We start from the raw sequence: 27,845 nt of genomic DNA, 5'->3' as shown, positions 1-27,845 counted from the left end.
GGCTCTGAGGGAGAGGGAAAGGGTGGGATGATTGGAGAGAATGGCATTGAAACATGTATACTATCATGTAAGAAACGAATCGCCAGTCTATGTTTGAGCATGCAGGATGCTTGGTGCTGGTGCACGGAGATGATCCGGAGGAATGATGTGGGGTGGGAGGTGGGAGGAGGGGTTCATGTTTGGGAGCTCATGTACACCCGTGGCGGATTCATGTCAATGTATGCCAAAACCAATACAGTATTGTAAAGTAAAATAAAGTAAAAATAAAAATTAATAAATAAATAAATAAATAAAATCAAGTTGAGGATTTGGGAACGTAAAAGGTGAAATGTGGGGGAAAACTCAGCATTAATACTTGGATTTCTTTTTTAAAAAATGATTAATTGTATAATATAATGGTGTACTCACATGAAATGAATCAAGTCATGGTTATAATTAAATAAAACTCTCAAGATAAAAAATGAAAGAAAAAAAAAAGAGATTGAGACACTCCCCACCTCCACCCAAGGATTTCAAATGTTAGAATTATCAGAAAACAGATTCTACAATCACTATGTATTCAGTACTCTTTTTAGAAGAAGGTTTTTTTTTTTTAATGAGTAAGGAATGAGACTATAAAAAATGGCCAGGCAGTTGACTTCAGGACTTTGTGGAAGCACAGGAGAGCTATTTGACCCCCCATAATTTTGGCACTTCTGTTCTGGTGGGAAAAACAGGTTTATGGAGTCAAATTATTCTGGGGATAAACATTCAAGTGCTTCCAGAAGCCAAAGAGAAAGGTGAGCAGTGTATTGGGCAGAGAGAACACAGGCTGTGTCTAATGAAGGCAGCCTCTCCTCAGCTCCAGTAGATTGTTGATCTATATGCAAGAAGAGAGCCTAGGTACTTGCCAGATGTTCCTATTTTCTCCAAAAAAGCAAAATACAGATGTTAATGATCTGAACATGTTGGCCACTGCAGTAGACATCTGAAACTTTTGTCACCTAATAACAATTCACCTCTCTTCTAAAATATTATGGTGTTATGATCCTTCTTTGGGGACCTACTTTCTCCAAGTTTCCATCCAATCTCTTGGAGATGGTATCGATTCCACCTCTGGCTACATGGATGGGCATGTGATTCAGACTCAGCCAGTCAGAGCACAGCAGTCTCCTAGGCCACAATAATTGGCTCAGGAATGGGCTTATGACCCACTCAGAGAGAATGAGAAGCTGTGAGGCCTTTGGGATAACCTTAGGAAAAGAGACTCTCATCTTTCCCCCAAGGAATTCAAAGCTGAGAAGATGGAAGGGCTGGAGCTATGGCAGCCTTTCTGTGACTATTATACAGAAATTCTGTCTAAGGTTGGATCTACATGGCTAAAAGCATTCTTGAGAACTAGAGAGAGGCAGAGACCAAATGGTGAAATCATTTAGGCTTGAACCCAGAAGTTCCCTCTAGACTTTTCATTTATGGTAAACAGTGAATTTCCTTTCAAGTTGAAGCCAATTTGAATCTGGTTTCTCTCTCACTCCACAGAAAAAGGCTTATCCCTTCAGCAACCAATTAAAAGTTGTTTTTTTTTTTTTTTAACATGCTGGAAAAGCCAAACAAATGTATCTGAGGGCTGATCTCCTGTCTGCAGTGTCAGCACTTGGCCACCCCCTCCTCCGTACTTAGCTTCTCTGATTAGTCACCTCCTAGCCTCCATTCCTGCTGCTCCTTCATTATACCATACTCTTCTTTCCCTCCTCTACCTCCTGAATCCCACTCATCCTTCAAAACTCAGGTCAGGGCTTCCCTGGTGGTCCAATGGTTAAGAATCAGCCTGCCAGTGCAGGGGACATGGCTTCAACCCCTGGTCTGGGAAGATTTTACATGCCAGGCAACTAAGTCAGTGTGCCACGACTACTGAAGCCCGAGCACCTAGAGCCCATGCTTCACAACAAGAGAAGCCACTGCAATGAGAAGCCCGCACACCAAAACTAAAGAAAGCCTGCACACAGCAACAAAGACCCAGTGCAGCCAAAAAAAAACCACACACCTCAGGTCAAATCTTCCTTTTTGCCTAGAGCCTTTCCAGATACCCCACCCCATCCTCAAACCCCACCCCCCTAAATGCCTCCCCCTCCATCCGCAGGTCCCTCTGACCCCCTGATGAGCACTTAGCCCTTCTGATCTGAATCACCCAGCAACATTCCTGACTCCCCTGCTTCTTGACTGTGATCCAAATTTAGACCCAGAGTAGAAGGGATGATCTTTGAGCTTAAATTTCATAAAACAATCAGTTCTTAGGAGAAGTCAGAAAACACGGTGAAAGATGAGGATTTGCATGAGGGATTAGAAAGAAAAGAACAATTGTTCTGGGCAAAAGAGAGTGTCTGTGTGGAGCACGGTGAGGAAGGAGGAAAAATTGGACATATTTAGACCAAATGAAATGATTCAGAGGAAACCTGAGAAGAAAAGTCTAGAGCAGCATAAAGTTGATCTTCCTGGAAAGAAAGATAAAAAGTGTGTGACGGGAATGACCCAAAACGACAACAAAATGCTCAAAATCGGTGCACTGTTCACATGAGAAAAGAATGCAGACAGCACCAAGACACTGAGAAACCTCTAGAAAACAAGAGTGAAGGTGACGGGGGATGAGGTCATCTCAAACCAGATGAACGGGGAGGCTTTCTGTTGATTGAGAGGCTTTCTCAAAAGGTAGGGCTCGTGTTGGCTTGCCACTGCCGGGAAGTCAGGGCACCAAGGCCTTCTGGAATTTTCTGTTCAACAAACAGACACAGGGAGGGCTCCAGAAGGCCAGGCAGTTGCCCATCGTACCATAAAGAGCTACTACGGGTCAAAGGTCAAAGCAACCAGGATGTCTGTCAGTTTATGAGTTGCCCCAGGCAAGCATTGTCTAGCTTCTCACTTTTAAGGACCATGGGGCCTCTTACATAGTTCCCAGGCCTCCTACCCGGGGACCAATCCTTTTTCCCTGTGATGAAATACCTAAGCTGAACAATGGACCAATTGCACCGGCTTTTAACCTGTGTTGGGAAGAAATCTGGTTGAGGCTCTGGGCCCTCTTCCCAGAAAAATCCACACAGGCTCAGACACATCAAAGTTAACTCCCTGTTTAAGCAGCTTATACCCTCCCTGGGGGCTGTCTCTTGAACAACAGCTCCTAAACTCACTCACTTAATCAAGAAAGTATTTGTTGAGTGCCAACTGCACGCCAGGTATTGCTCCGGGCACCGGGGACACAGAGATCCTCAATTCATGAAGAGGACCTTTCAGTTTATATTTGAGCCCTCAGATGATCAGAAAGTCTGGAGAAGTAGACAGGGCATTCGGCGATTATGACATGGGGTCAGATCAGGACCTGCCAACCCAAGGAGCCCCAGGTCAAAAGCCCTCTCTGTACGAAGAGTGAGGAGGAGTGTATTTAAAGCATGTACTCTAACTGGGAAGCTCAGAGCCTACTGAGGGAGCACAGAGGGTACCAGCACTTTGCAAAAATGTTTGGCAGAATCTTGTAAACTTGGACATATGCTTGACCTAGAAATTCTACTCCCGGAGGGAGGTGGGAGGGGGTTTCATGTTTGGGAACACATGTAAGAATTAAAGATTTTAAAATTTAATAAAAAAAATAAAATAAAATAAAATAAAATCAACTGAACCACAAAAAAAAAAATAGAAATTCTACTCCCAAACATATATACCCAAGAGACATGTGCACACCAAAAGATATACCTAGGGACTTCCCTGGTGGTCCAGGGATAAAGAATCTGACTTCCAATGCAGGAGACACAGATTCGATCCCTGGTTGGGGAACTAAGATTCTACACACCACAGGGCAACTAAGACCATATGCTGCAACTAGAGAAACCTTCACGATGCAACGAAGACCCAGCACAGCCTAAATAAATAAATAGTTTTTCTTTAAAGCATATAAAATAGCCCCCAACTATCCCTGGTATTCACATCTGTGTAATCCCTTCCTCTTGAGTGTGGGCAGGACCATATCATTCCTTTAATCAATAGATGCTGCAAAGGTGATGGGAATGTCATTTCTGTGATTGTGTTACATAAGACTGTAACTTCCACCTTGCCAGGAGACTCTCTGGATGGATCTCATTTTCTCTGATAAAGCAAGCCACCTAACAGAGAAACCTACGTGGCAAGAAACAGCACAGGATCTCTGGCTAACAGCCAGCAAGGAGGCGAGGCTCTCAAACTAACAGCTCTCAGGGAACTGAATGCTGCCAACCATCGCATGAACTGGAAAGTGGATCCTTTTCCATCTGAGCCTCAGATGAGACCCCAGCCCTGGCGACCTCTCTGATTGAAACCTGGGAGAGACCCTGAGCAGTGGACCCAGAGAAGCAGTGCCTGGATCCCTGACCCATAGAAACTATGACATGGTGAGTATGCATTGTTTTGAGCCACGCAGTTTGTCATAATTTGTTGTGTGCAAATAGATAAACTACTAGAGTAAAACGTGGCTTTCCCAATCTGCCCGCAATGCAGTAGCCACAGGAGACACGGGTTTGATCCCTAGGTCGGGAAGATTCCCTGGAGGAGGGCACAGCAACCCACTCCAGTATTCTTGCCTGGAGAATCTCTGGACAGAGGAGCCTGGCAGGCTACAGTCCATAGGGTCACAAAGAGTCAGACACGATTGAAGCGACTTAGCATGCATGCAGAGTGTAACGCAATACAGTCATGAGAATGAATGAATCACACCTATGTCACACAGCATGGTTGAATCTTACACCACTGAGTGAAAGAAACCAGGCAGCAAATGGAATCTGTATGATCCCATTTACATGAAGTTCAAAAAGAAGGAGAACAAATCTATGATATGGGACGTCAGACTAGTGGGAAGGAGATGACCAGAAGGGAGCACAGGGAGGCTTCTCAGGAGGGTGGAGATGTTCTGCTTCTTGATTTGAGTTCCGGTTAGGGTGGGTGCATGCATTTTGTGAAAATTCTTCAAGTATATACTTACAATTTGTGCACTTTTCAAGATGTATATTATTTTTTAAAAAAGAAAACAAACAAGTTTACAAAAAAGAGAGCATGCAGAGTCAAACAGCCAGGGTTCAAATCCTGGACCCATCATTTACAAAATTTGTAACTGGGCAAATTATTTGACTTCTCTATGCCCACTTCTGTAAAATGGGTTGGGCAAAAAATTAAATAAAACGGTGCATGGCATAGTGGCTGGTACCTAACAAGCCTCAATAAATCTTAGCTAGTTATGTTATCCTCATTCATAAGGGTTCATTGATAATCTCAAAAAAAAAAAAAAAAAAAAAGGTAGTGGAGGTTTCTTTGCCCAGATGCCTGAAAGTCAAATTTATTGAGCTGTCCTGCAAGTACCACCCCACAGAGACCGGCTGGGTTCTCAGAATCCCTCTAGCAGTGCTCAGGGGAGGAGCTCAGCCTGCCTCTGACACCCACGCCCAGAAAGATCCCTGAGCAACAAGCAAGATGATACGGGGCTGTTCAGAGGTCAAGTTTGCTCTGGGCTGGGACTGAGAAGATGCAAATCAAAGTTCTCCCCAGGAGAGAGAACTTGTGCCCAGGCTTGGGATTGGGCTGTCCTCCCATATCATCAAGAAAACAAACAAACAAAAACAGGCAATAATGCAATCTGTTTTATCGGGCATAGTTCAGGACATCACACACATTAACATGTTGGCTCTTTACAGTCGATGCTGTTACTAATCTCCACTTTACAGGTGACAGAAGTGAGGCAAAGACAGAATAAAGCACACAAAATCAGGCCCATCATAAATGGGATCAGCATACTTCATCTGCAGTTTTCAAACAGAAGAGACAGACTGTCTCCCCTGGAGAAACTTTGGTTTGCAAGAGAAATGAATGTCTCAGACCAGCCTTGCTTCTGAGAGAAAAAAAAAAAAACAAGTGGGTGTTTTCTCATTTTCTGCCAGAAGCAGGGGGTTAGCACAGGTGCAGAGGGTCTCAGTTACCAGCTATAGTTTTGTGGTATGAATTTATTTCTGTGAGTCTGTGAGTGTGTGTGTGTTTGTATAAACCTGCATTTCCTTAGCCCAGAAGATCAGGTTATTAATGGACTGTGGAGCCTCTAGTGGCTGTTTGCTCTTCCATCTGTCACCCTACTCAACAGCTTAGCTACTTCCTGCTTTTCATGCTCCCTCTCTCTTTTTCTCCCTTTCCCCTGTTCCAGCTCTTTCCCTGGCTCTCTCTCACCCCTTAAAGTCTGGGCAACCTCCTTGCCTCTCCCAGCGTTCATTTCGTGTAGGAATGCAGGGGGCAAACAGGCAAGTCTGGGGCAGGGGCACAGCTGGTGTGCTCTCCTCAGTCAAGGACGGTCCAGGGGACTTCCCTGGTGGCTCAGTGGATAGGAATCCGCCTGCCAAGGCAGGGGACACGGGTTTGATCCCTGGTACAGGAAGATTCCACATGCCATGGAACAGCTAAGCCTGGGCACCACAACCGAGGAAGCCTTCCTGCTGAGAGCCCACAAGCCACAGCTGCTGAAGCCCACATGCCTAGAGGCCGTGCTCTACAGTAAGAGAAGCTACCATAATGAGAAGCCCATGCACCACAACGAATAGTAGCCTCCCCTTGCTGCAACGAGACAAAGTCCTCGCGCAGCAACAAAGATCCAGGGCACCCCAAAATAAATGAATAATAATAATAATAAGGGCCATCCAAGGAAATTAACTGGGGCAGAAGGAGATTTTATGGGGCAGAGGTCCTGCAGGAAGGAAGCCGGGTGAGTAGCAGGAGCTCGCTAACAAGCCCCAGGTGCTCCCTCCTAGCCTCAGGCAGTGCCCAGCCTTCAGGACAGACAGGAGCCCAGCCTGCTCAGGGCTGAGGGAAAACAGGTGGTGAGCATGGGTGTCCTGTGGTGGGGACAGCTGTCACCTGTAAGTCCCCAGGGAAATACCTTCCCGTCACAGTCATCTCGATTCGAATCCTGCCAGATTTTCTGGCTGTGCCACTTTGGGCACATACCTCCATGTCTCTTGAGTCTTATTTCCCTGTTAAACTGGGAGTCATTGGATAGAAATAATACTCATCATGACATCTTTGAGTTCTTTTCTGCAGAGCTCACTGTTCTGGGTATTTCACTGATGCCTACTGCACCAAGTTATGGTGAGGATTAAGTGAGATGATCCAAGAGAAGGATTGAGACCCTGCTCAGCAGGTGGAAATCCCTGAGTTAACATCACTTGCTCCAGTATCATGAGGACAGCCGGGAACAACAGAGCTGGGTCCTAAACCCAGGCCCTTCAGACCCCAGTGTTTAGATGTTCATGGAGATACAGTTCAGCCTTGGTAGCCACCCAGAGCTCAGAAAGACTGACTGATTACAGGCATCAAGGAGCCCATATAAACTAGAAATCTCTAATTTTTTTTTTTCTTCAGGGTGTTTGTTTTTGGTTTTCAGCTTGTTTTTTTTTTTTGCCATGCTCTGTGGCTTGCGGGATCTTAGTTCCCCTACCAGACACTGAATCCAGGCCACGATAGTGAAAGGATCACGTCCCAACCACTGGACCACCAGGGAATTCCCCAAGGGCAATATTTTTAATACCCCATCATTGCAAAGTACAACTCTCACTCATCCCAGGATATGCTGATATAAAGCCATAAGTTAACTAGGGTGATTTATCCTCTGTTTTTGGAATTTAAATGGATGACAAGAAATGAGGTTCCAAGACTTTCCCATACCCTTTGAGATGTGGCCACTTGTGGGGAACGGTGTCCAATCAAGATTTGGCATTTTCTGCTCGTGAGTCTGAATGTCAACTTTGTTCTCGGTTTAGTATTCCCTCACTGAGAGATGGACTAGTGGCAACATGTGCTCTCCCAAGCCTATCAGGGGGCACGGGCTGCTCCAGCTTAAGGCCAGCCCGGGTGGGCTCCATAGGGTCCGGCTGGCAGTGAGCAAGTCATATTCTGTGCTCATGGTGATGACACTAAAGACAAGCATGGAGATGGGAGTGGGGCTGGAGAGGGGTCCTGGCTGGAGAAGCCTAGGTCCTGGGTAAGGACAGTTCAGCTCCAGCAGCCCAAGAGGTAGTAGGAAAGACTGGGGCAGGTGGCAAAGGCTTCCCCTGCTCATTCATTCATTCAGGCACTGTTCTAGGCACTGGGGATTCAGCAGTGAACAAAACAGAAAAAAAAAAAAAATCCCTGCCCTCGTGGAGCTTAAGTTGGGGTTAGGGGAGGAGTTGGGAGTGGGGAAATAGAGAATAAATAAGATAAATAAACTAAATAAATGGCATGCCAGGTGATACGTGGTAAGACAAAGGGAAGAGCAATACAGTGAGGTTTTTGTTTTGCGTTCATGTTGACTTTTTTGGAGGGGGTGAGCCAGAGCTTAATTCCCTGACCAGAGGCTGACCCTCAGCCCCTGGCAGTGGAAGTGTTGTTTAGTTGGTAAGTTGTGTCGACTCTTTGCAATGCCATGCACTGTAGCCTGCCAGGCTCCTCTGTCCCTGGGAGTTCCCAGGCAAAAAGACTGGAGTGGGTTGCCATTTCCTCCTCCAGGGGATCTTCCTGACCCAGGGATCAAACGATGTCTCTTAGGTCCCCTGCATTGGCAGGCGGGTTAAGTAAATGCAAAGGCCCAGAAGCAGGAATGTTCCTGGGGAGTTGAACCTGACCCTCCCTTTTCCTTTGAAGTTACCACTCAGGTCCTGGCCTTTGCGGTCACACCTCATACTTTCTGGTTGAAGGGAACTAGCGAAGGCAGAACCTTCCAGGCTGACTGAGGGCCTGGAAGAAATTTCTAGGGACAGGTTCTGTGAAGTATAAATGAAAGTGTTAGTCATTCAGCCATGTCTGACTCTTTGCGACTCCATGGACTATAGCTCGCCAGGCTCCTCTGTCCATGGAATTTTCCAGGAAAGAATACTGGAGTGGGTTGTCATTCTCTTCTCTAGGGTATCTTCCTGACCCAGGGATAGAACCTGGGTCTCCTGCATTGCAGGCAGATTGTTTATTGTCTGAGCCACCAGGGAAGCCCAGGTAACTCTGCAACACAACTGTAGGGCTGAGTAAATCCTGGGGTTTTGCCATGCTTTTAACAATGCACAAGGAATTGGTTATAATGCATCAAATTCATTCCTGGACTATGCTCCAGACCTGCTTAATCAGAATCTCTGTGGTCTGTGCCAAGAATCTGCATTTCTAAGAGCCGTCTAGGCATGTGTGAGCATCTTTATCGTATATTCCATCCCACACCAATCTCTGTGATTTCTCTCTCTTTTATCTTCTAATTGACAAGGAAGGAGTCTGCCATCTTTCATCTTTTTTGGATAAATGTTTTGAGTTTTTCTGGGGGCAAACTGTCAGTCATTTCCTGCCAGGGAAATGGGGCATTCTGTAGGTGGTCAGCAGGGCTGTTCTGCTCTCAGACAGAAGGGGTTGACCTGAAAAAGGCGACAGGAGATGGGATTGGCATGTCTTCTCCACACACTCCATCTATCCCCCACCCCCCGACCCAGTCGTAGGCCCGTGGATGGGTAGGTAGGGGGCTTCTTAAAGATCTGATCCGCGTCAACACTGGGGCCACCGTCTGACATTTGTAGGGACTCAGGTGATGTTTGTAGAAATAAAGAGCAAATGAATGAATAGTCAGTTCTGACAGGGAAGGACAGAACAGTAGGACCGTGGGCTTGTAAATAACCTCTTTCTAGCAAACCCCGGGAGATAGTGAAGGACAGGGAAGCCTGGCGCGCTGCTGTCCATAGGGTCGCAAAGAGTCAGACACGACCGAGCGACTGAACAGTGGGAGAATCCTTCATTCTTTCAAAAGTATTCCTTCCTCCCACCAGTCTCCCGTCTCCACACCCACCCCCAGAAGTGGTGGCCCCCCCACCCCCACCGTACCCTACTCTTTTCTCCTCTGCAGCAGAGAGAACTAGATATTTGGCAGGGGCGGAGGGTACTAACCTCCAAGCTGCTGGTTCAGCTCCATTACTCTTCCATGCCTGACCACCGCCCCCCAACGCACCAAGCCTAGACCAAATGATAGGAGGAAGGATTCTAGAGTCTGCTCCTTCCTCGATGTAAAACTTTGGACTACCTCTGTGACCACCGAGCCAACTTCCCCATCCATGAAATGGGGCTAGACCGCGGATCCGGGAAGGCTCGCGGAGCTGCCACACAGGCTGTGATTCGCCGAGTGCTCTCCGCGCACCGCCCCTCGCAGGCCACGCCCCTCACCGGGCGGCCGGCCCGGCGGCGTTGCCATGGCGACGCGCGTACACAGGCCGGGAGGGCGCGCGGGCTGCTGGCTGCCGGCTGGAGACTCCTCTGGAGCGCGGCCGGGCGGCCTCGCCCGGAGCGAGCCCGGCGCCTCCCGAGCGGGCCGGGCTCTTGGCGGAGGACGGGACGTGGGCTTCTTCCTCTGGCCAGGTGAGAGCGACACCTAAGGAGGCGGCGCACGGAAACCCGGGCCGGAAGAGGCCAGCCCTGCTAGGTCAAGGGCTTGCTGTAGGCTGAGGACCTGGCCTCACCCGAGGCTGAATTTCTCTCCGATCCAGGCTCGAGTCGCCGGGAGCACCCCAGAGAAGCTATCCCAACACCAGCCCTTCCTTCCTAAATGCAGCCCCCACCCCCACCCCGAGGTAGCCTGCGAGGAAACTTCAGGCCCCTGCTTGGCACCAGCTTCTGGATGTCCTTGGGGTACCGCTGAAATTGAGAGGAACCCTTGTTTCCCCTGGTTTATAGCCAATACCCACCCAATGGTCAGACACTCACACACCCACCCAGCCCTTACCTCACCTGTCTTTCTTTAAGGAACTTCGAGGCCTTTTATGGTCCTCAAAAGAAGTTTTTCTCCTGTAGCCCAATTCTGAGCCATCCAGAGGGGTCAGGGGGAATGCAGATGATTTTATTTCTTTTGCTTTTTATTGTAGTGGGTGCTCCATGGCGCTGAGTAAGAACGAATTCATAGAGCTAAACACATTCAAATTACTTTCTGCAGTGTTTTCAGACAAAGAAGTGATGCACAGGGCAAGATTAAGGTGGAGAAATCTTGTCCAGTCCAAAAGCTAGAAATAGAATTTAGGTTCTCCAAGAAGTTATCTAGGATAGATGCTGAAAGGAAAAATGAAAGGTAGTTACTGTCAGAGATTCCTAGCCGCTGGCCACACTGGCTTGCTTGGAGGTGTCATTTGTATTTTCACTCAGTCAGCAAGTGTTGACCAAGCACCTGCTGACCAGGCACTGCCCTGGCACTGGAGATGGTGTCCTGCACAGAACAACTGCAAAGGCTGTGAGGTTTCACCCTGTTTGAAAATTAGCCTGACCACCTTATAGGTAATGGCAAAAGGCAAGACTCTTAGGCCAGAAACTAAGAACGTGACTGCTCACAGCACAGCAGACACAACCAGCAGCCAGAGCTGCGTATGCACAGGGATTCCTGTTGCCCTGAAAGTCCCTCGGGGTAGTGAAGAACAGCCAAGGTGGCTGATGGTGCATGCAGTGGTGTGTCTGTGTCCCAGGTAAGAAATTCCAAACTTAGGAAATCTCAGTCTTTGAAAGGGGCTGCTAGCAAACCTGCCTGACTTTAGCCTCAGAAGGAGCTATTGTCTTTATTATAAACATTACCTTTGTTCTCCAGGCTGTTTGTCATATAAGCATCCTTGGAAGGATGGTGCAGGACAAAATCTTTCAATGCCTTTGCTCTGAAGATGGGTATGATGAGCACAAGAAACCCATGAAGAATTGCTTCTTAACAAAATCAAGGGACTTCTCTGGCGGTCCAGTGGTTAAGATTCCACACTTCCAATGCAGGGGGTGAGAGGGTTCAACCCCTGGTCCAGAAACTGAGATCCCACATGCCACAGAGTGTGGCCCAAAACCCAAGACAAAATCAACACAGTCCTGGTTTTCCAGGAATATATATCTAAGTGAGTGAAAGAGAAACAGACAGCAAACACGACTAAATAAAGGAACAAGAAAAGGTCAGAGAATGATAAGTACGAGGAAGGAAACCCAGCAGGGGAAAACTAACAGGGGAATAACATGACTGAGGGCGCCTTTAGCCACAGTGGTCACGAGGTTGCCCCAAAGGGGGTCGTCTGAGCAGAGAGAAGACATCAGTTTTGGGGTCGTCTCGGGTGACAGCTGAAAACCAAATATATACATGACCCAAGTTTTAAGTTTTAAATTAGTGGCCTGTCCTGTGGTTTTCCTACAACAGAGACATTTCTTGCAAGTTTACATTTTAGATTAATTCCTGGATAACATGGTGCTCTGCCAATGAAGATTAATAACTGAAGGCAGTAGCATGGTTGTTTGGAAAGAGGAAATGTCTTTCCCCTATGTTCATGACAGTGAACTTAATAAATTTTATTTCTCATTATATGGAAGCATCAGTATTAGTGGGACATCCTCAGGCCCCAGAGTTTACAGATATAAACTATCCTGCTTATTTTTATTTCTCTTATCCCCAGGTAGGATCTCATCTTCCTTTCAGCGGATAGAATGCTGGTTTTAAAGACTTTCTGTTGTTGCATGTCCCAAGCATCAGCAGATCGTGCAATTCCCCCACCCCACTCTGCCCCACCAGCAACACTGGAGGTTTGTGCAGTAGTTATAGACTAAGGTCCAGAGTTGCCACACACTTACTATTGTGTGACCTTAACCTCTCTGAGTCACAGTTTCCTCATCTGTAAAGTGGGACAATACTGACACCTACCTTGCAGGGTTGTTCTGAGAATGAAAAGAGGCAATGTCTATAAAAGGATAGCCCAGTGCCTCACACTTCACTGGGCTGAAGGGGTTCATCCTCATACTTAGTAGTGGATGCAATGATGGAGATGTGGATGGAAAGCAGAACCAGACAAGAGGCCTGTTACAGTCACACCCAGATGACTTTTGTTTTCATTTGTTTGTTTTTTGTTTTGTTTTTAATAGTAGGTTTTTTCCTTTTTCTTTATAAAAAATCTTTACTTATTTGGCTGCACCTGGTCTTAGTTGTGGCACGTGGGTTCTTCGAGCCTCATGGTGGCATACAGGATCTTGGACCACCATGGAAGCCTCTAAATGACTTTTGTTTTTATCCACAGTACAACAGCTTCACACTTCAGTGACCTTTCAGGTGAAAAGAGATTTTCTTTACAAGGTGTTAAGATGGAGGTTGTCACACTGTGTAGCTGGACATCTCTCAAACTGGAATTCAAATATTGTGTCATGTGAATTATCATTAACGTCTTGGAACCTGCCAAAGGCAGGAATACTGAAGCAGGTTGCCATGCTGTCCTCCAGGGGATCTTCCCAGCCCAGGGGTTGAACCCAGGATCCCACATTGTAGGTGGATTCTTTACTGCCTGAGCAACCAGGGAGCAACCTATACAACCAAAACGCATGTATAGGCCTTACTTTGAACTGCGTTGGAATATAAAATGGATGGAAGGATACATGGGTAGATACGTGATAAAGTAAATATAGCAAAAGGTCAATCGTGGAATCTGGGTGGTAGTTATATAGGTATTCACTATCTACTTCTTTGAACTTTTCTGTGTGTTTCACATTTTCATAAATAAAACACCAGGAAAAAGTCGGTACAGAGTCCTGACTAAGCTATAATCTTAATACTTTGTCTTTGGAAATCATTCTGTTTTTCTACCTAAATGTATAACAAAATACAGTGACTTGAAAGTATCATCTAATGCCCATTTCCTTGATGATTTGCTCTCTGCACTTTAAGAAACTCTTTATAAGGTTGGGGTTCCTTGATTCAAAGTTCAAGAAACCCAAGATTAGTAATAGTTATAATCACAGTAGGAGAAAAGTGTGTTTAGCAAACACCATTCTAGATGCTTCACATGTATCACTGCATTTAAACAAAACCCTTTGGGATACAGAGTATTACTAGCCCCATTTTACAGATGAGAAAACTGAGGTTTACAGAGAGAATAAGTAATTCAACCAGAGTCGCAGAACTAGTAAGTGGTAGGTCAGTAATTCTTAGTACTTGATCATGGCAAATAACTAACCTCAAACTAAGCTTAATGGGAGTTGGAGAACGGTCGTCCATGGAATTCAGATTTGTTGTTGGGTTGTTTTTGCTATTGCTTGTTTGTGCTCTGAATTACATAAAGTGTGCCCTCTGATAATCAGAACCAAGATTATCTATGACAGATATCAGTGTTGAAAAGACAGCCTTAAAAATGTGAAGAACTGTAATTATGATCATTGTTAAATCCATCTATCCACTCCTACCTCTGCTGATTTTCCTCTTGTGACATTATGGTATATTTCACTCATTCTAAATATGATATTGAATAATTAAAGGACTCTTTTTTCTAACCAGATTTTTTTCTGCAAACCTTTTCTAGGGAAAGCAGAGAGTATGAAAGCCTATCTAAAGAGCGCGGAAGGCTTTTTTGTCTTGAATAAAAGTACTACGATTGGAAGGCATGGAGACTCAGACCTTGTTTTAGAGGTAAGACCTCTTCCTGCCCAGCCCCTCATCTCTGTAGAAGTCCAGTCCGCTGCGGACTCTGGCCGCTTCTGAAGCCCAGCCTCTGGCTGACATCCTCTGCCTTCCTCCGTGTGCTTTGTGGTTGTCGTTCAGTTGCTCAGTTGTGTTCTACTCTTTGCGGCCCCATGGACTGCAGCACGCCAGGCTTCCCGTCCTTCACCGTCTCCCAGAGTTTGCTCAAGTTCACATCCATTGAGTCCATGATGCTATCTAACCGTCTCATCTTCGGTGTGCTACCAATAACCAATTGTCAGGTGTGCTGGAGCCCCCTGGCTCATGTGATAAGCGTGAGCAGGATGCAGAGTGAGATGTGCCTTCCGCCCTTCGCTGACAGTGTCTGTTCTGCGATGTCCCACCCAGGATGCCCTCCCCCGCTGCCTGATGGGGCCATTTGGAAGGTGGGCATGGAGCTGGTGCTTGACCTTCTCCTGCTCCAGGTCTGGCAGCCAGAGCCACCTGAAGTGCCCAGCTTGACCAACAGCCTCTTGCCCTTTTCAGAGCTTCTGGAGACTGTTGTGGGTCCCTTGGGGCCCTCCCCCACCCCCACCTCCAGGTAGTAAACCAGGGTAAGCCTTGGGCATAGCCACAGTATCCTCTCATTTCACTTCATTCTCTGTGTTAGCTGTGGCTTGGTCCACAGTCCCAGCTTGATGATAGCCAAAGAAATTGGGAAAAAGTAAGGAGTTAGTCAAAACAGTGGCTTTGGGGGCACTCTGTGTCCCCCTTCTGATGTCTGTGTCAGAAGCTTTCTCTGTCATTTTTCACTTTAATAAAACTCTGCTACACACACACACACACACACACACACACACACACAACAGTTGCTTTGAGCCTTTTAAAATATTTCAATATTTTAGAGGTTAAAATATTGAAAGAAAAATGCAGTGGAATTTGCAACTTAAAAAGACAGGTCTCTTTCAGGCTTCACTCAACAGATTGTTAAAAGACTTTTTATTTTGAAATGATAGGTTCACAAACAGTAGAGAGAGAATGGTACAAAGTGTGTGTATTGTTCTGTGCATTTTATCACATGTATGAATTTGTGTGTAGCCACCAAGATATAGAATTGACTTACCAGATAGCTCAAGTGGTTAAAAAAAAAAAAAAAAAAGCTGTCTGCCAATGCAGGAAATGAAGGTTTGATCCCTGGGTTAGGAAGACCCCCTAAAGGAGAAAATGGCAATCTGCTCCAGTATTCTTGCCTGGAAAATCCCATGGACAGAGGAGCCTGGTGGGCTACAGTCTGTGGGGTTGTAAAGAGTTGGGCACGACTGAACAACTGAACACACACACACACCAAGGTGTATAGAACTACTCCATCATCAAAGATCTCCCCTGTGATATATTTTTTTAATGTATTTATTTACTTAGCTGCACTGGGTCTTAGTGCAGCTTGTGAGATCTAGTTCCCTGACCAGGGGTTGAACCCAGGCCTCCTGCTTTGGGAGTTCAGAATCTCACTACTGGACCACCAAAAAAGTCCCATGATATTCCTTTTATGGTCACAATACTTTCTCCCACCACCATCCCCAAGCCCCAACAACCACTAATCTGTTCTTCATCTCTATAATTTTTATCATTTTGATAGTATTACATAAATGGAATCTTAACATTTGTGACCTTTGCCATTGTTTTTTTTTTTTTTTGCTCAGTGTAATGACTTTGACATCGATCTAGGTTATTAGCTGGTTCTTTTATTGCTGAGTAATAGCCCATGTTATGGATGTCCCACCTATGTTTAACCATTCACTTATTGAAGGACATTTTGATTCCATTAGGGGCTGTAACAAATAAATCTACTATAAACATTTGTGAACAGGTTTTTCTGTGAATATAAGTTTTATTTTTCTGAGGTGAATGCTCAGGAGTATGATTGCATGGATTAACATTTATGTTAATATATCAGTTTGTGGAGAAACTGCCAGAATCTTATCCAGGGTGGCTGCACCATTTTTTAGTCACACCAGCAATGTATGAGATAAGTTTCTCTGTATCCCCACCAGCAATTAGTATAAACACTGTTTTTTATTTTAGCTGTTTCAGTAATTGTGTAGTGATTTCTTATCATAGTCTTGATTTGCATTTCCCAAATCGAGAGTGATGTTAAATATCTTCTCATGTACTTATTTGCCTTCTACATACCCTCTTTGGTGACATATCTCTTAATGTCTTTTAACCATTTCTAATCCAATGGTTTTTTCACCATTGAGTTTTGAGAATTCTTTAGGTACTTTAGGTATGAGTCCCTCATCAGATAGATGGTTGGCAAATATTTTCTCCCACCCATAGCTTGTCTTTTCATTCTCTTAGCAGGATATTTCACAGAACAAAAGTTTTAACTTTTGATGAAGTCCAGGTCATTATTTTTTTCCTTCATAGATCATGCTTTTAGTATCATGTCTAAGAACATGCCACCAAGTCCTTGATCCTGAGAATTTTCTCTTATATGTAGTTTTATGTTTAAATATGTGAACCATTTTGGGTTCACTTTTGTTTATGATGTGAGATTTAGGTCAATGTTCACTTTTATTGCGTGTGAATATTGAGTTGTTCTAGAACCATTTGTTAAAAAGACTGTCCTTTCTTATTGAATTGCTTTTGCAAATTTGTCAAAAATAATCCGGCCATACTTCTATAGGGGCTGTTTCTGAGTTCCCTAGTATGTTTCATGGATCTATGAGGCAGTCCCTCTACCTTTATGACACAGCCTTGATTCCTATTGCTGTGTGAGTCTTAAATCAGGTAGAGTGACTCCTCCCACTTTATTCTTCTTCAGATTTTTTAACCTATTCTGGTTCCTTTGCCTTTTCATTTGCATCTCAGTGTAAGCCGTCTGTATATACAAAATATCATGCTGCAATTCTGATTGGAATTGTGCTTAGTCCTTCATTCCGTGTGGGAGTAATTGATGTTCTGCTGCATTGGCCCTCAGTTCATGAACATGGTCTATTTCTTCACTGATTCAGGTGGTCTTTGATGTCTCTCATGAGTGTTGTGTAATTTTTAGCACACAAGTTCTGTACATGCTTTGTTAGATTTACACTTCAGCATTTCTCTCTCTCTCTCTTTTTTTTTTGAGTGATTGTAAATGGTATTTGGGCTTCCCAGGTGGCCCTAGTGGTAAAGAACCCACCTGCCAATGCAGGAGACGTAAGAGACTCGAGTTTGATCCCTGGGTCGGGAGGATTCCCCTGGAGGAGAACATGGCAACCCACTCCACTATTCTTGTCTGGAGAAACCCATGGACAGAGTAGCATGGCAGGGTACAGTCCATAGGGTTGCAAAGAGTCAGACATGACTGAAGTGACTTAGTGCGCACACACACACTGTCACACAAAAGGTATTATATTTTTTATTTTGTTCATTTTTTTATTTTTACATGTTCATTGACACTATATAGAAATACAGTTGATCTCTGTATGCTTCTTAGTGTCTTGCAACATTAACTGAACTCTCTATATAAGGGTTTTTGTAGATTTCTTGGGATTTTATACACAAACAATCATGTCATCTACAGTAAGGTTAGTTTTATTTCTCCTTTCAGAAAAGGATATCTGAATGCCTTTCATTTCCTTTTCCTTGCTTTTTTTGTCTGGTTAACACTTCTAGGACTCTGTTGAATAAGAGTGGCATAAATTTTTAAAATATTTATTTATTTTATTTGGCTGCATTGGGTCTCAGTTTCAGCATGCAGGATCTTTGTTGTATCATGCAGGATCTTCCGTTGCAATGCATGGACTCTCTAGTTGCAGCGTGGGCTTAGTTGCTCCATGGCAAGTATGATCTTAGTTCCCTGACCAGGGATTGAACCCATGGCCCCTGCATTGCAAGGCAGACTTAACCACTGAGCCACCAGGGGCCCAATATAAATCTTTATCTTTGTTTGTTCCTGAACTTAGGGAAAGCATTTAGTCTTTCACCGCTAAGTATGAAGTAAGCTGTAGGTTTTTTGTACATGTTCTTACTAAGTGAGCAAGTTCCCCCTTTTATTCCTAGTTTTCTGATAAGGTTTATCATAAGCTCAACAGATTTAAAATTAACTCCATGAACCTCCCCTTGAGAGTCTTCTCCATGATGTGGTTTCCTTTCAAGGACACAGAAAAATCTGTGCAGTGTGCAAAGTTCGGGGTGGTCGGGGGGAGAAAAAGAAGAATTGCAGTTTCTCCTTTATCATAACAAGGCATAGATTTGGGGTGGTTTTATTTCCTGTTCTGGGCTTCCCCAGTGGCTCAGTGGTAAAGAATCTACCTGCAGTGTAGGAGATATGGGTTCGATCCCTGGGTCTGGAAGATCTCCTGGAAAAGGAAATGGCAACCCACTCCAGTATGCTTGCCTGGAAAATTTCATGGACAGAGGAGCCTGGTAAGCTACAGTCCATAGGGTCACAAAAAGTCAGACTCAGACTGAGGACACACGTTACTTCCTGTCTGGCTAAAGTAGAGACAGAGATCTCTGTTTTGAACCTGACTATGATATTAAAAAAACTGTAGTAATTCTTTTTTGTAATGCAATAGGTCATTTTACTACTGGTGATGTATACTTGCCCTTTCCAGATAGGTTTCATCAGTGAGTGTATAGTGTGTTTCTCCTAAAGAGCATGGAGAGTGAGCTGCTTGAAGATGTGATAAAATGTCTATCATCTTCCTCAAAGACTATTTTCTAAAGAGCAATTTTAGGCTTACAGCAAAATTAAGAAAAAGTTTATAGATATTCTGTATATCCTCACACATGCCCAAAGCCTCCCAGACTATCCATCCACAGCAGAGTGGTCCATTTGAGGAAACTAGCAATTTTTAAAAGTGGAGGCTTTGGAGATAGGCAGACCTGGGTTTGAATCTCATTAGGCTGCTTTGTGGCTGAGTGATTTCAACCAGACTAATCACTCTGAGCTCATTTTCCCTGTCTGTAAACCTCTTACCTCACAGGATGGTTGTGAGGGTTAAGTGAAAAATGCACATAAAGAGGCTGGCATGTGGTGCTCAGTAAAAGACACAGTGGTCATTGTTTTGGGCTCACAAGATGGAGAGACTCTTCTCAGAAGAAGAGAAGAATCCTCAGAGGGTTGAGATGAGGATCCACTGACATTAACAAGCCATTTGCAAAAGGAAACCAGTGAGGACAGTTACTAACCAGACAGAAACTGAGTTGCATTCATTGTATAAAAATAAGTGACGGCTTACTGCTCCCCAAACTTAGTTTAAGAAACAAGTCACCACCACCAGCAACAGTCAGGTTAATTTATGAAGGAATCAGTTGCATTTCCAGAAGTGTGAGCTCATTTTGGCTTCCTGGAGTACAGATGATACATGAATCACCAAGCGTTTTGGGGATAGAATTCTGATGAGCGCTTCTGTCTTCTCTTAGATGAATCACCTTCCCATGGTTTAAATGGGTTTGGCAGAGGAGAGTTGCTCTAAAGAGGGGTGTGGGGACATGGGTCTACTTGGAAGAACTGAAACCTGCAGACATGTCAGCATTTTCCAGTTTTATAAAACATGACAAGGTAAACATTGCCCCTCTGCTGACTTCATTGGGCCTTTCTGTTCGGAAGGATCACCCATTTTTTAAAAATTAGTTTTTATTCATTTATTTGTTTATTTTTGGCTGTGCTGGGCCTTCATTTCTCTAGCTGTGGCGAGCGAGGTCTATTCTCTGTTGCAGTGCACAGGCTTCTCATTGCAGAGGCTTCCCTTGTTGCAGAGCACAGCCTCCAGGCACATGGGCTTCAGTAGTTGCAGCTTGTGGGCTCCAGGGTGAGGGCTCAGTAGCTGTGGCCCACAGGATCAGTTAGTTGCTCCCCAGCATGTGGGATCTTCCAAGACCAGAGATCAAACCCATGTCCCCTGCATTGGCAAGCAGATTCTTGTCCACTGTGCCATCAGGGAAGTTCCAGAAGGATCACCTTTGATCAGCTGTGAGCCATCCTGAGGAATCATTCAGCAGTCAATTTATAGTTTATGTTATTAATGCCACTAGAAGTCATTCTACTAAATAAGATTCAAAATGGAATCTCATTCAGTAGATGTGGAAGTGAAAGTCGTTCAGTCGTGTCCAACTCTTTGTGACCCCATGGACTATACAGTCCATGGAATTTGCCAGGCCAGAATACCGGAGTGGATAGCCATTCCCTTTTCCAGGGTATCTTCCCAACCTAGGGATCAAACGCAGGTCTCTCGCATTGCAGGCAGATTCTTTACCAGCTGAGCCACCAAAGCCAAGATTCAGGGATATGTATTAATAAAAAAGTCATCCTTCAAATTACCCAGAGGTTACATCTAGCACATACAAAAGATTGTTTTATTTATCTGGATCAATCCTAAAAAATAGGCAGTCACACTTCTAAAGAGTTCTATTTATCAGCAAGGCTGAAATATTGTTTGGAGTGTTTGCTTTATAATAGTTTGACATTGTTTACTTTTTCCGATAATGGGAAGTAGTTCCATGCTTCTTGTTTTTAAAAATTGGGATGAAGGAACGTATAAGGAAAAAACCAAAAGTCACTTGTAATCATTTGGTTCAGGGAAAAATCAATATTGGTATCTGCAGGGCCTTACTGTCCAGATTTTTTTCCTTGTATCCTACAAGAAATTTAATTCCCTAAAGGCCATAGGAAGGCTGTTTATTTGTTTATTTATTTTATTTTTGGCTGTGCTAGGTCTTGGTTGTTGCACACGAGTTTTCTCGAGTGGCAGCGAGTGGAGGCTACTCTTTGTTGAGGTGCACAGGCTTCTTGTCTCAGTGGTTTCTCTTGTTGCCAAGCATGGGTCTAGAGCACAGGTTCAGAAATTGTGGCACACAGGCTTAGTCGCTCCAAAGCCTGTGGAATCTTCCCAGACCAGGGATCAATCCCATGTCCCCCATACTGGCAGATGGATTCTTAACCACTGAACCACTAGGGAAGCCCAGGAAACCTGTTTATAGCCAGGCTAGTGAGAAGTGTTCGTAGTCAACAGTAAGAACTGTTATCATTCATTCATTCCACAATATTTACCTGGAGCCACAGCACCAAGGCAAGCCTAGGGATACAGTGATGGTGGGACTGGACGTGGGCCCTGCGATCAGGAAGCTGCAGGAGAGAGGGACATAAGTCAGGTGATCCCACAAAGGTGTGACTAATTCCATTCCAAAACTGGGGCTCTAAAGCAAAGGAATATGGAGAACAAAGAGGATTTGACAAAGGGAGAAGGGAACAGCATATGCAAAGGTCCTGGGGTAGACCCAAGGGACTGAGAGAAAACCAGGGTGTCCAGGAGTCAGATCGGAAAGGAGGAGGGCTTAGTGACGAGTAGCCCTCCTTCACGTCACACTAAGGATTTTGACCTTTATCTGAAATGCAGTGGAAGAAGATTTGAAGGACTGTAAGCAAGGGGGAGTGGGCTTCCTGGGTGTCGCTGGCGGTAAAGAACCCGCGTGCCAACACAGGAGACATAAGAGACATGAGTTCGATCCCTGGGTCAGGAAGATCCTCTGGAGGAGGAAATGACAATCCACCCCAGTATTCTCGCCTAGAGAATCCATGGACAGAGGAGTCTGGCAGGCTATGGTCCATATGGTAACAAACGGTCGGACGTGACTGAAGCGACTTGGCACACACATGTGCAAGCAAGGAGGAGACGTGCCAGTGCCCATCCTGGCTGCCATGCGCGCAGTCTCCCTTCCTCCCATTTTACACACTCCGAAGCCTCAGCCTTGCTCATTTCAGAGTTAAATCTTTCAAATTATAATCTATATGATTTGATGTGCCTTGCAAACTATAATTTTTTTTAGAGTTGGATGTGGCTATTATCTATAGTCTGCTGAGAAAGGGGCTCGTTTCTTCCAGAATAAAGAGATACCACAAGCCAACAGTTGGATTTTCCATTGGTATAAAGTGAAACTGTTAGTTGTTCAGTTGTGTCTGACTCTTTACAACCCCATGGACTGTAGCCTGCCAGGCTCCTCTGTCCATGAAATTCTCCAGGCAGGAATACTGGAGTGGGTTGCCATTTCCCTGTCCAGGGGAAAATGTAGCCTGCCAGGCTCCTCTGTCCATGAAATTCTGTAGGCAGGAATACTGGAATGGGTTGCCATTTCCCTGTCCAGGGGAAAATTTTCCTGACCCAGAAATCAAACCTGGGTCTCCTGCATTGCAAACACATTCTTTACCATCTGAGCCACTATTTTGTGTTAAGAGTGTATAAACACTCTATATAAGAGTGCTTGTTAAACATGGGCTCCTAGACATTCTGATCCCAGTGGGTTTGGGGTAAGGCCCAGGAATCTTCATATTTATATGCTCCCCAGGTTCAGGTCAGAGTGGGGTCCCCTGGAATTGGTTCCAATACCACACTTTGAGAACCACCAGTGTTCTCTTCCTGTCCCTTCTTGATTGGTGCTTCTTTCCTTCTGATGTTCTGGGAGCTCCTGCCTGTGTGTGTATGTGTGTGTGTGTATGTGTGTGTGTGTGTATTATTTCAATAACGTTTGTTTTGAGGAAGAGAGAAGCAAAGGTTAAACAGTGAAGGGCTGACCGTGTAAGAACTCCCCGTTTAAGGGATACCCCCAGTCCCATCCTGGGGAGGTGCCAGGATCCCCTAGAAGACTGAGCTATAGGACAGCCCAAGTCATTTCAGAGCTGTGGCTGGGAGGGTGGAGATGGAAGAGAAGGAGAAAGGACAGAAATGCCCGGGGGATGAAATGCTGATGCCCGCACCTCTAACCCTCAGTGACCAGCATCCTGGGACTGCTCCTTCTCATGGGTGGAGCAATCTGTCCAGCCTGTGTCAGCACTTCTCAGATGGGATCGGAGGCTTGCTCTCACACCGACCAGAATTCGTACAACCAGGTGGCTCTTGTCTCTGACCATGGCACCTGGTGGTTCTGGGCTGCCTCTTAGAAAAGAACCAGCGTTGACATCATACTCTTTTTTATTTTTTTTATTTTCTTACAAGACAATTCCAGAAAAACATCTACTTCTGCTTCATTGACTATGTTAAAGCCTTTGTGTGGATCACAACACACTGGAAAATTCTTCAAGAGACGGGAGTACCAGACCACCTGACCTGCCTCCTGAGAAACCTGTGTGCAGGTCATGAAGCAATTAGAACCAGACATGGAACAATGGACTGGTTCCAAATTGAGAAAGGAGTACGTCAAGGCTGTATATTGTCACCCTGCTTATTTAACTTATATGCAGAGTACATCATGCAAAATGCCAGGCTGGATGAAGCACAAGATGAAATCAAGATTGCAGGGAGAAATATCAATAACCTCAGATATGCAGATGACACTACCCTTATGGCAGAGAGTGAAACGGAACTAAAGAGCCTCTTGATGAAGGTGAAAAGGAGAGTGAAAAAGCTGGCTTAAAACTCACATTCAAAAAATGAAGATCATGTCATCTGGTCCCATCACTTCATGACAGATAGATGGGAAACCAATGGAAACAGTGAAAGATTATTTTCTTGGGCTCCAAAATCACTGCAGATGGTGACTGCAGCCATGAAATTAAAAGAAACTTGCTCCTTGGAAGAAAAACTATGGCCAACCTAGACAGCGTATTAAAAAGCAGAGACATTACCTTGCCAACAAAGGTCCATCTAGTCAAAGCTATGGTTTTTCCAGTAGTCATGTATGGATGTGAGAGTTGGACCATAACGAGGGCTGAGCGCTGAGTGCTGATGCTTTTGAACTGTGGTCTTGGAGAAGACTCTTGAGAGTCCCTTGGACTGCAAAGAAATCAAACCAGTCAATCCTATAGGAAATCAGTCCTGAATATTCATTGGAAGGACTGATGCTGAAGCTGAAGCTTCAATACTTTGGCCACCTGATGGGAAGAGCCGACTCATTGGAAAAGACCCTGATGCTGGGAAAGATTGAAGGCAGGAGGAGAGGGGGATGACAGAGGATGAGATATTTGGATGGCATCACTGACTGGATGGACATGAGTTTGAGCAAGCTCTGGGAGATAGTGAAAGATAGGGAGGCCTGGTGTACTATACTCCATGTGGTCTCAAAGAGTCAGATACGACTGAGCAGCTGAACAATAACAACAAGCAAATTTACCCAAGCATTTTTTCCTCTAAAAGAAATGTAAATTTATGTCTGTACAAAGATTTCTGACATCATCATCTTGTTTATTATTCTCAAACAAGATTACTGGAATTGTCTATTTATCAGCACTTCACGGGTGGGAAGGTGCGTCTGCTGTGTCCAGGGACACGTACGGCTGTAACTCAGACGAGCGCGGCCACATTGCCCACGAGAGGTTCCCAGATGCGGTGTCCTGCCAGCAGTGGGCGTCCCTCTCCCACTCCCTCCCCAGCATAGGGTGTTGTCCACCCACTGGATCTTCAGCGATCTGCAGGGTGAAGTAGGGTACCCGTGTCATTTTTGTTCGCACTCTCTTATTCTGAGTGAACATCTGCACTTTGAGATGTAAGGTGACAAGGGGACTCTGTGGGGAAACCCATGGAATGAAGCAGACCTGAGGAGGGGGCACCTGCCGACTCCCCGTCTGTACCCCCCACCTGCCGTGTCATCCTACCTGGACTGCACTCCTATCCCACCCCGTCCCCCACCCCCACCCGTCCTACCCCTGACTCCTGCCCAAGTGCTCCTAACTCTGGGGGTTCACCTGTCTGATCTCACCAGTCCTCGGGGAATTTTTTGAGAGCTGGCAGCTGATTTCATCGGTCAGTTCCCACCACAGTGGTTGATGGGGCTGCTTTTTCACTTGGAGGTGGAAGGCTTCCAAGAGAAAAAAGTTCAGAGGAATGGACTAGATCATACTCTCATTATTTTATTGTGATAAAATGCACATAACATAAAATCTGCCATCTTAACTACTTTTTTAAAGTATACAGTTCAGTGGCATTAAATATGTTTGCGTTGTTGTGCAACCCGTCAACCCCATGCATCGCCAGAACATGTTTCATCTTGCAGAACTGAAACCCGGTCCCCATGAAACCACTCCCCATCCCCCCGCCTCCCAGCCCCCAGCAACCACCATTCTGCTTTCTTTCTCTATGCACTTGACCCCCCTGGGTGCCTCACAGAAGTACAATCATATAGTATTTGTCTTTTCATGACTGGCTTATTTCACGGAGTGAAGGAGAGGGAAGCCTGGCATGCTGCCGTCCATGGGGTCGTAAAGAGATACGACTTGGCAACTGAAAAACAACAACGGTGACCTCAGGGTTCATCCATGCTGTCGCGTGTATCCGAATTTCCTTTCTTTTTAAGGCTGAATAATATTTCATTGTATGGACTTGCCACATTTTGTTTATTCATTCATCTACCAGTGGACACTTGGGTTGTTTTGACCTTTTGGCTGTTGCAAACAATGCTATGAACGTGGGTGTATAAATATCTCTTCACGCCTCTACTTTCAGTTCTTTGGGATATATACCCAAAAGTAGACTTGCTGGATCACATGATAATTTTATTTTTAGTTGTTTGAGGAACTGCCATGCTGTTTTCCATAGCAGCTGCACTAATTTATATCCTCACCAACAGTGCACAGGGCTTTTACCTTCCCAACATCCTTACCAACACTTGTTATTTCCTGTTGTTGTTGCTTATAGTAACCATTCTGATTGATATGAGGTGAAAGAAAGATCATAATCTTTTGAATAGCATACAGAATACACAAAAGCTATAGCATGTATTTATGGACTGCTTATCATCTCTCTCATGACTTTATGTATCTTCTATGTATGTTCTATATATTTTTATAAAATTATATCCTCAAAACAAATCCTGTGCGGGTAAGAACTGCTCTTATCATTATTATCCTCATTTGAAGATGTGGAAGTGGAACTCAGGAAAGTTAAGGGACTTGCCCAAATCACATAGCTAGCCCGGGGAGGTGGGGCTGAGTTTCAGACTGGGCTGACTCAAGCTTCTTAAAAAGAAGCTAAAAAGCTTTTTGCGTGTAAATTTAGCTTTGGGAACATCTAATATCTAAATATTAGAAATTCCTTGAAGGTTAACTGAGGTGACAAGGTAATTGGCTAAGCTAGGGAGATTGCACCCTGTGGAATCCAGGGTGGGCTTGTCAGTGAAACATATAGGTATAGTCTGCTGCTGCTGCTGCTAAGTCGCCTCAGTCGTGTCCGACTCTGTGCGACCCCATAGACGGCAGCCCATCAGCCTCCGCCGTCCCTGGTATAGTCTAGTGATCCTCATTCACACCACAGACTGAGATGGCGCCATCTAGTGGGGATCTGGGTAAGAGGAAATGTGGTGCGTGGTTCACTTTCACTTTTCACTTTCATGCATTGGAGAAGGAAATGGCAACCCACTCCAGTGTTCTTGCCTGGAGAATCCCAGGGACGGGGGAGCCTGGTGGGCTGCCGTCTATGGGGTCGCACAGAGTTGGACACGACTGAAGCGACTTAGCAGCAGCAGCAGCAGCTCACTCTGTGTCCCACTCTTAGCGACCCCATGGAGTGTAGCCTGCCAGGCTCCTCTGTCCATGGGATTTTTCAGGCAAGAATAATGGGGTGGGTTGCCATTTCCTGCTGCAGGGGATCTTCTTGACCCAGGGATCGAACCTGCATCCCTTGTGTCTCCTGCATTGGCAGATGGATTCTTTACTACTAGTTCTTTCCCAGAAGAGGCGCATTGGGGCTAAGTGAAGGCACAGCAAGAACCCCATCTCTTCTTTCCTAGCCAGAGTAAGTTCTCTGCTCCCTCTTGGATAACCTAGGATAGCCTTCCTCTTTTAAGATCACTGATTGCATCTGCATGGTCCCTTTTGCCACATAATGGATTATATTTTCAGAGATCAGGGCATGGGCATTTTTGAGTCAAAGCTATGGTTTTTCCAGTAGTCATGTATGGATGTGAGTGCTGGACCATAAAGAAGGCTGAGCACCGAAGAACTGATGCTTTTGAACTGTGGATTGAGAAGATTCTTGAGAGTCCCTTGGACTGCAAGGAGATCAAAACAGTCAATCCAAAAGGAAATTAACCCTGAATATTCACTGGAAGGACTGATGCTGAAGCTGAAGCTCCAGTACATTGTCCATCTGATTTGAAGAACTGACTCATTGGAAAAGACCTTGATGCTGGGAAAGACTGAAGGCAAAAGGACAAGAGGACGGCAGAGGAAGAGATGGTAAGATAGCATCACTGACTCAATGGACGTGGATTTGAGCAAACTCCGGGAGATAGTGGAGGACGGAGGAGCCTGGTGTGCTGCAGTCCACGGAGTCACAACGAGTCAGACACGACTTAGTGACTGAACAACATCTTTGAGAGGCCATTCTGCCCACCACATTAATACTCCCTCCTGCCTGGACCATTGCTATGGGGCTGGTTTGACAGGTTTTTTGGGAGAAGTACTGGGTCAACAGCAGGGGCCATGGAGAAGCATGGCTGGATGAGCTGGAGG

The 27,845-nt window shown here is 45.2% G+C and overlaps 1 protein-coding gene across 1 annotated transcript in view; it reads left to right on the top strand.

The window, feature by feature from the left end:
* The first annotated feature begins 14,335 nt into the window (after positions 1-14,335).
* FHAD1 (forkhead associated phosphopeptide binding domain 1) overlaps positions 14,336-27,845 on the top strand; it is a 166,198-nt gene continuing 152,688 nt past the window's right edge. The window contains 1 exon segment of the mRNA XM_068985763.1: positions 14,336-14,428. Coding sequence (XP_068841864.1) covers positions 14,336-14,428 — 93 coding nt within the window.

This window comes from Capricornis sumatraensis, chromosome 14 (genome assembly GCF_032405125.1).
Source record: "Capricornis sumatraensis isolate serow.1 chromosome 14, serow.2, whole genome shotgun sequence".
NCBI lineage: Eukaryota > Metazoa > Chordata > Mammalia > Artiodactyla > Bovidae > Capricornis > Capricornis sumatraensis.
Note: the sequence above shows the minus strand (reverse complement) of the source record. Positions and strands in the feature narration are given on the sequence as shown.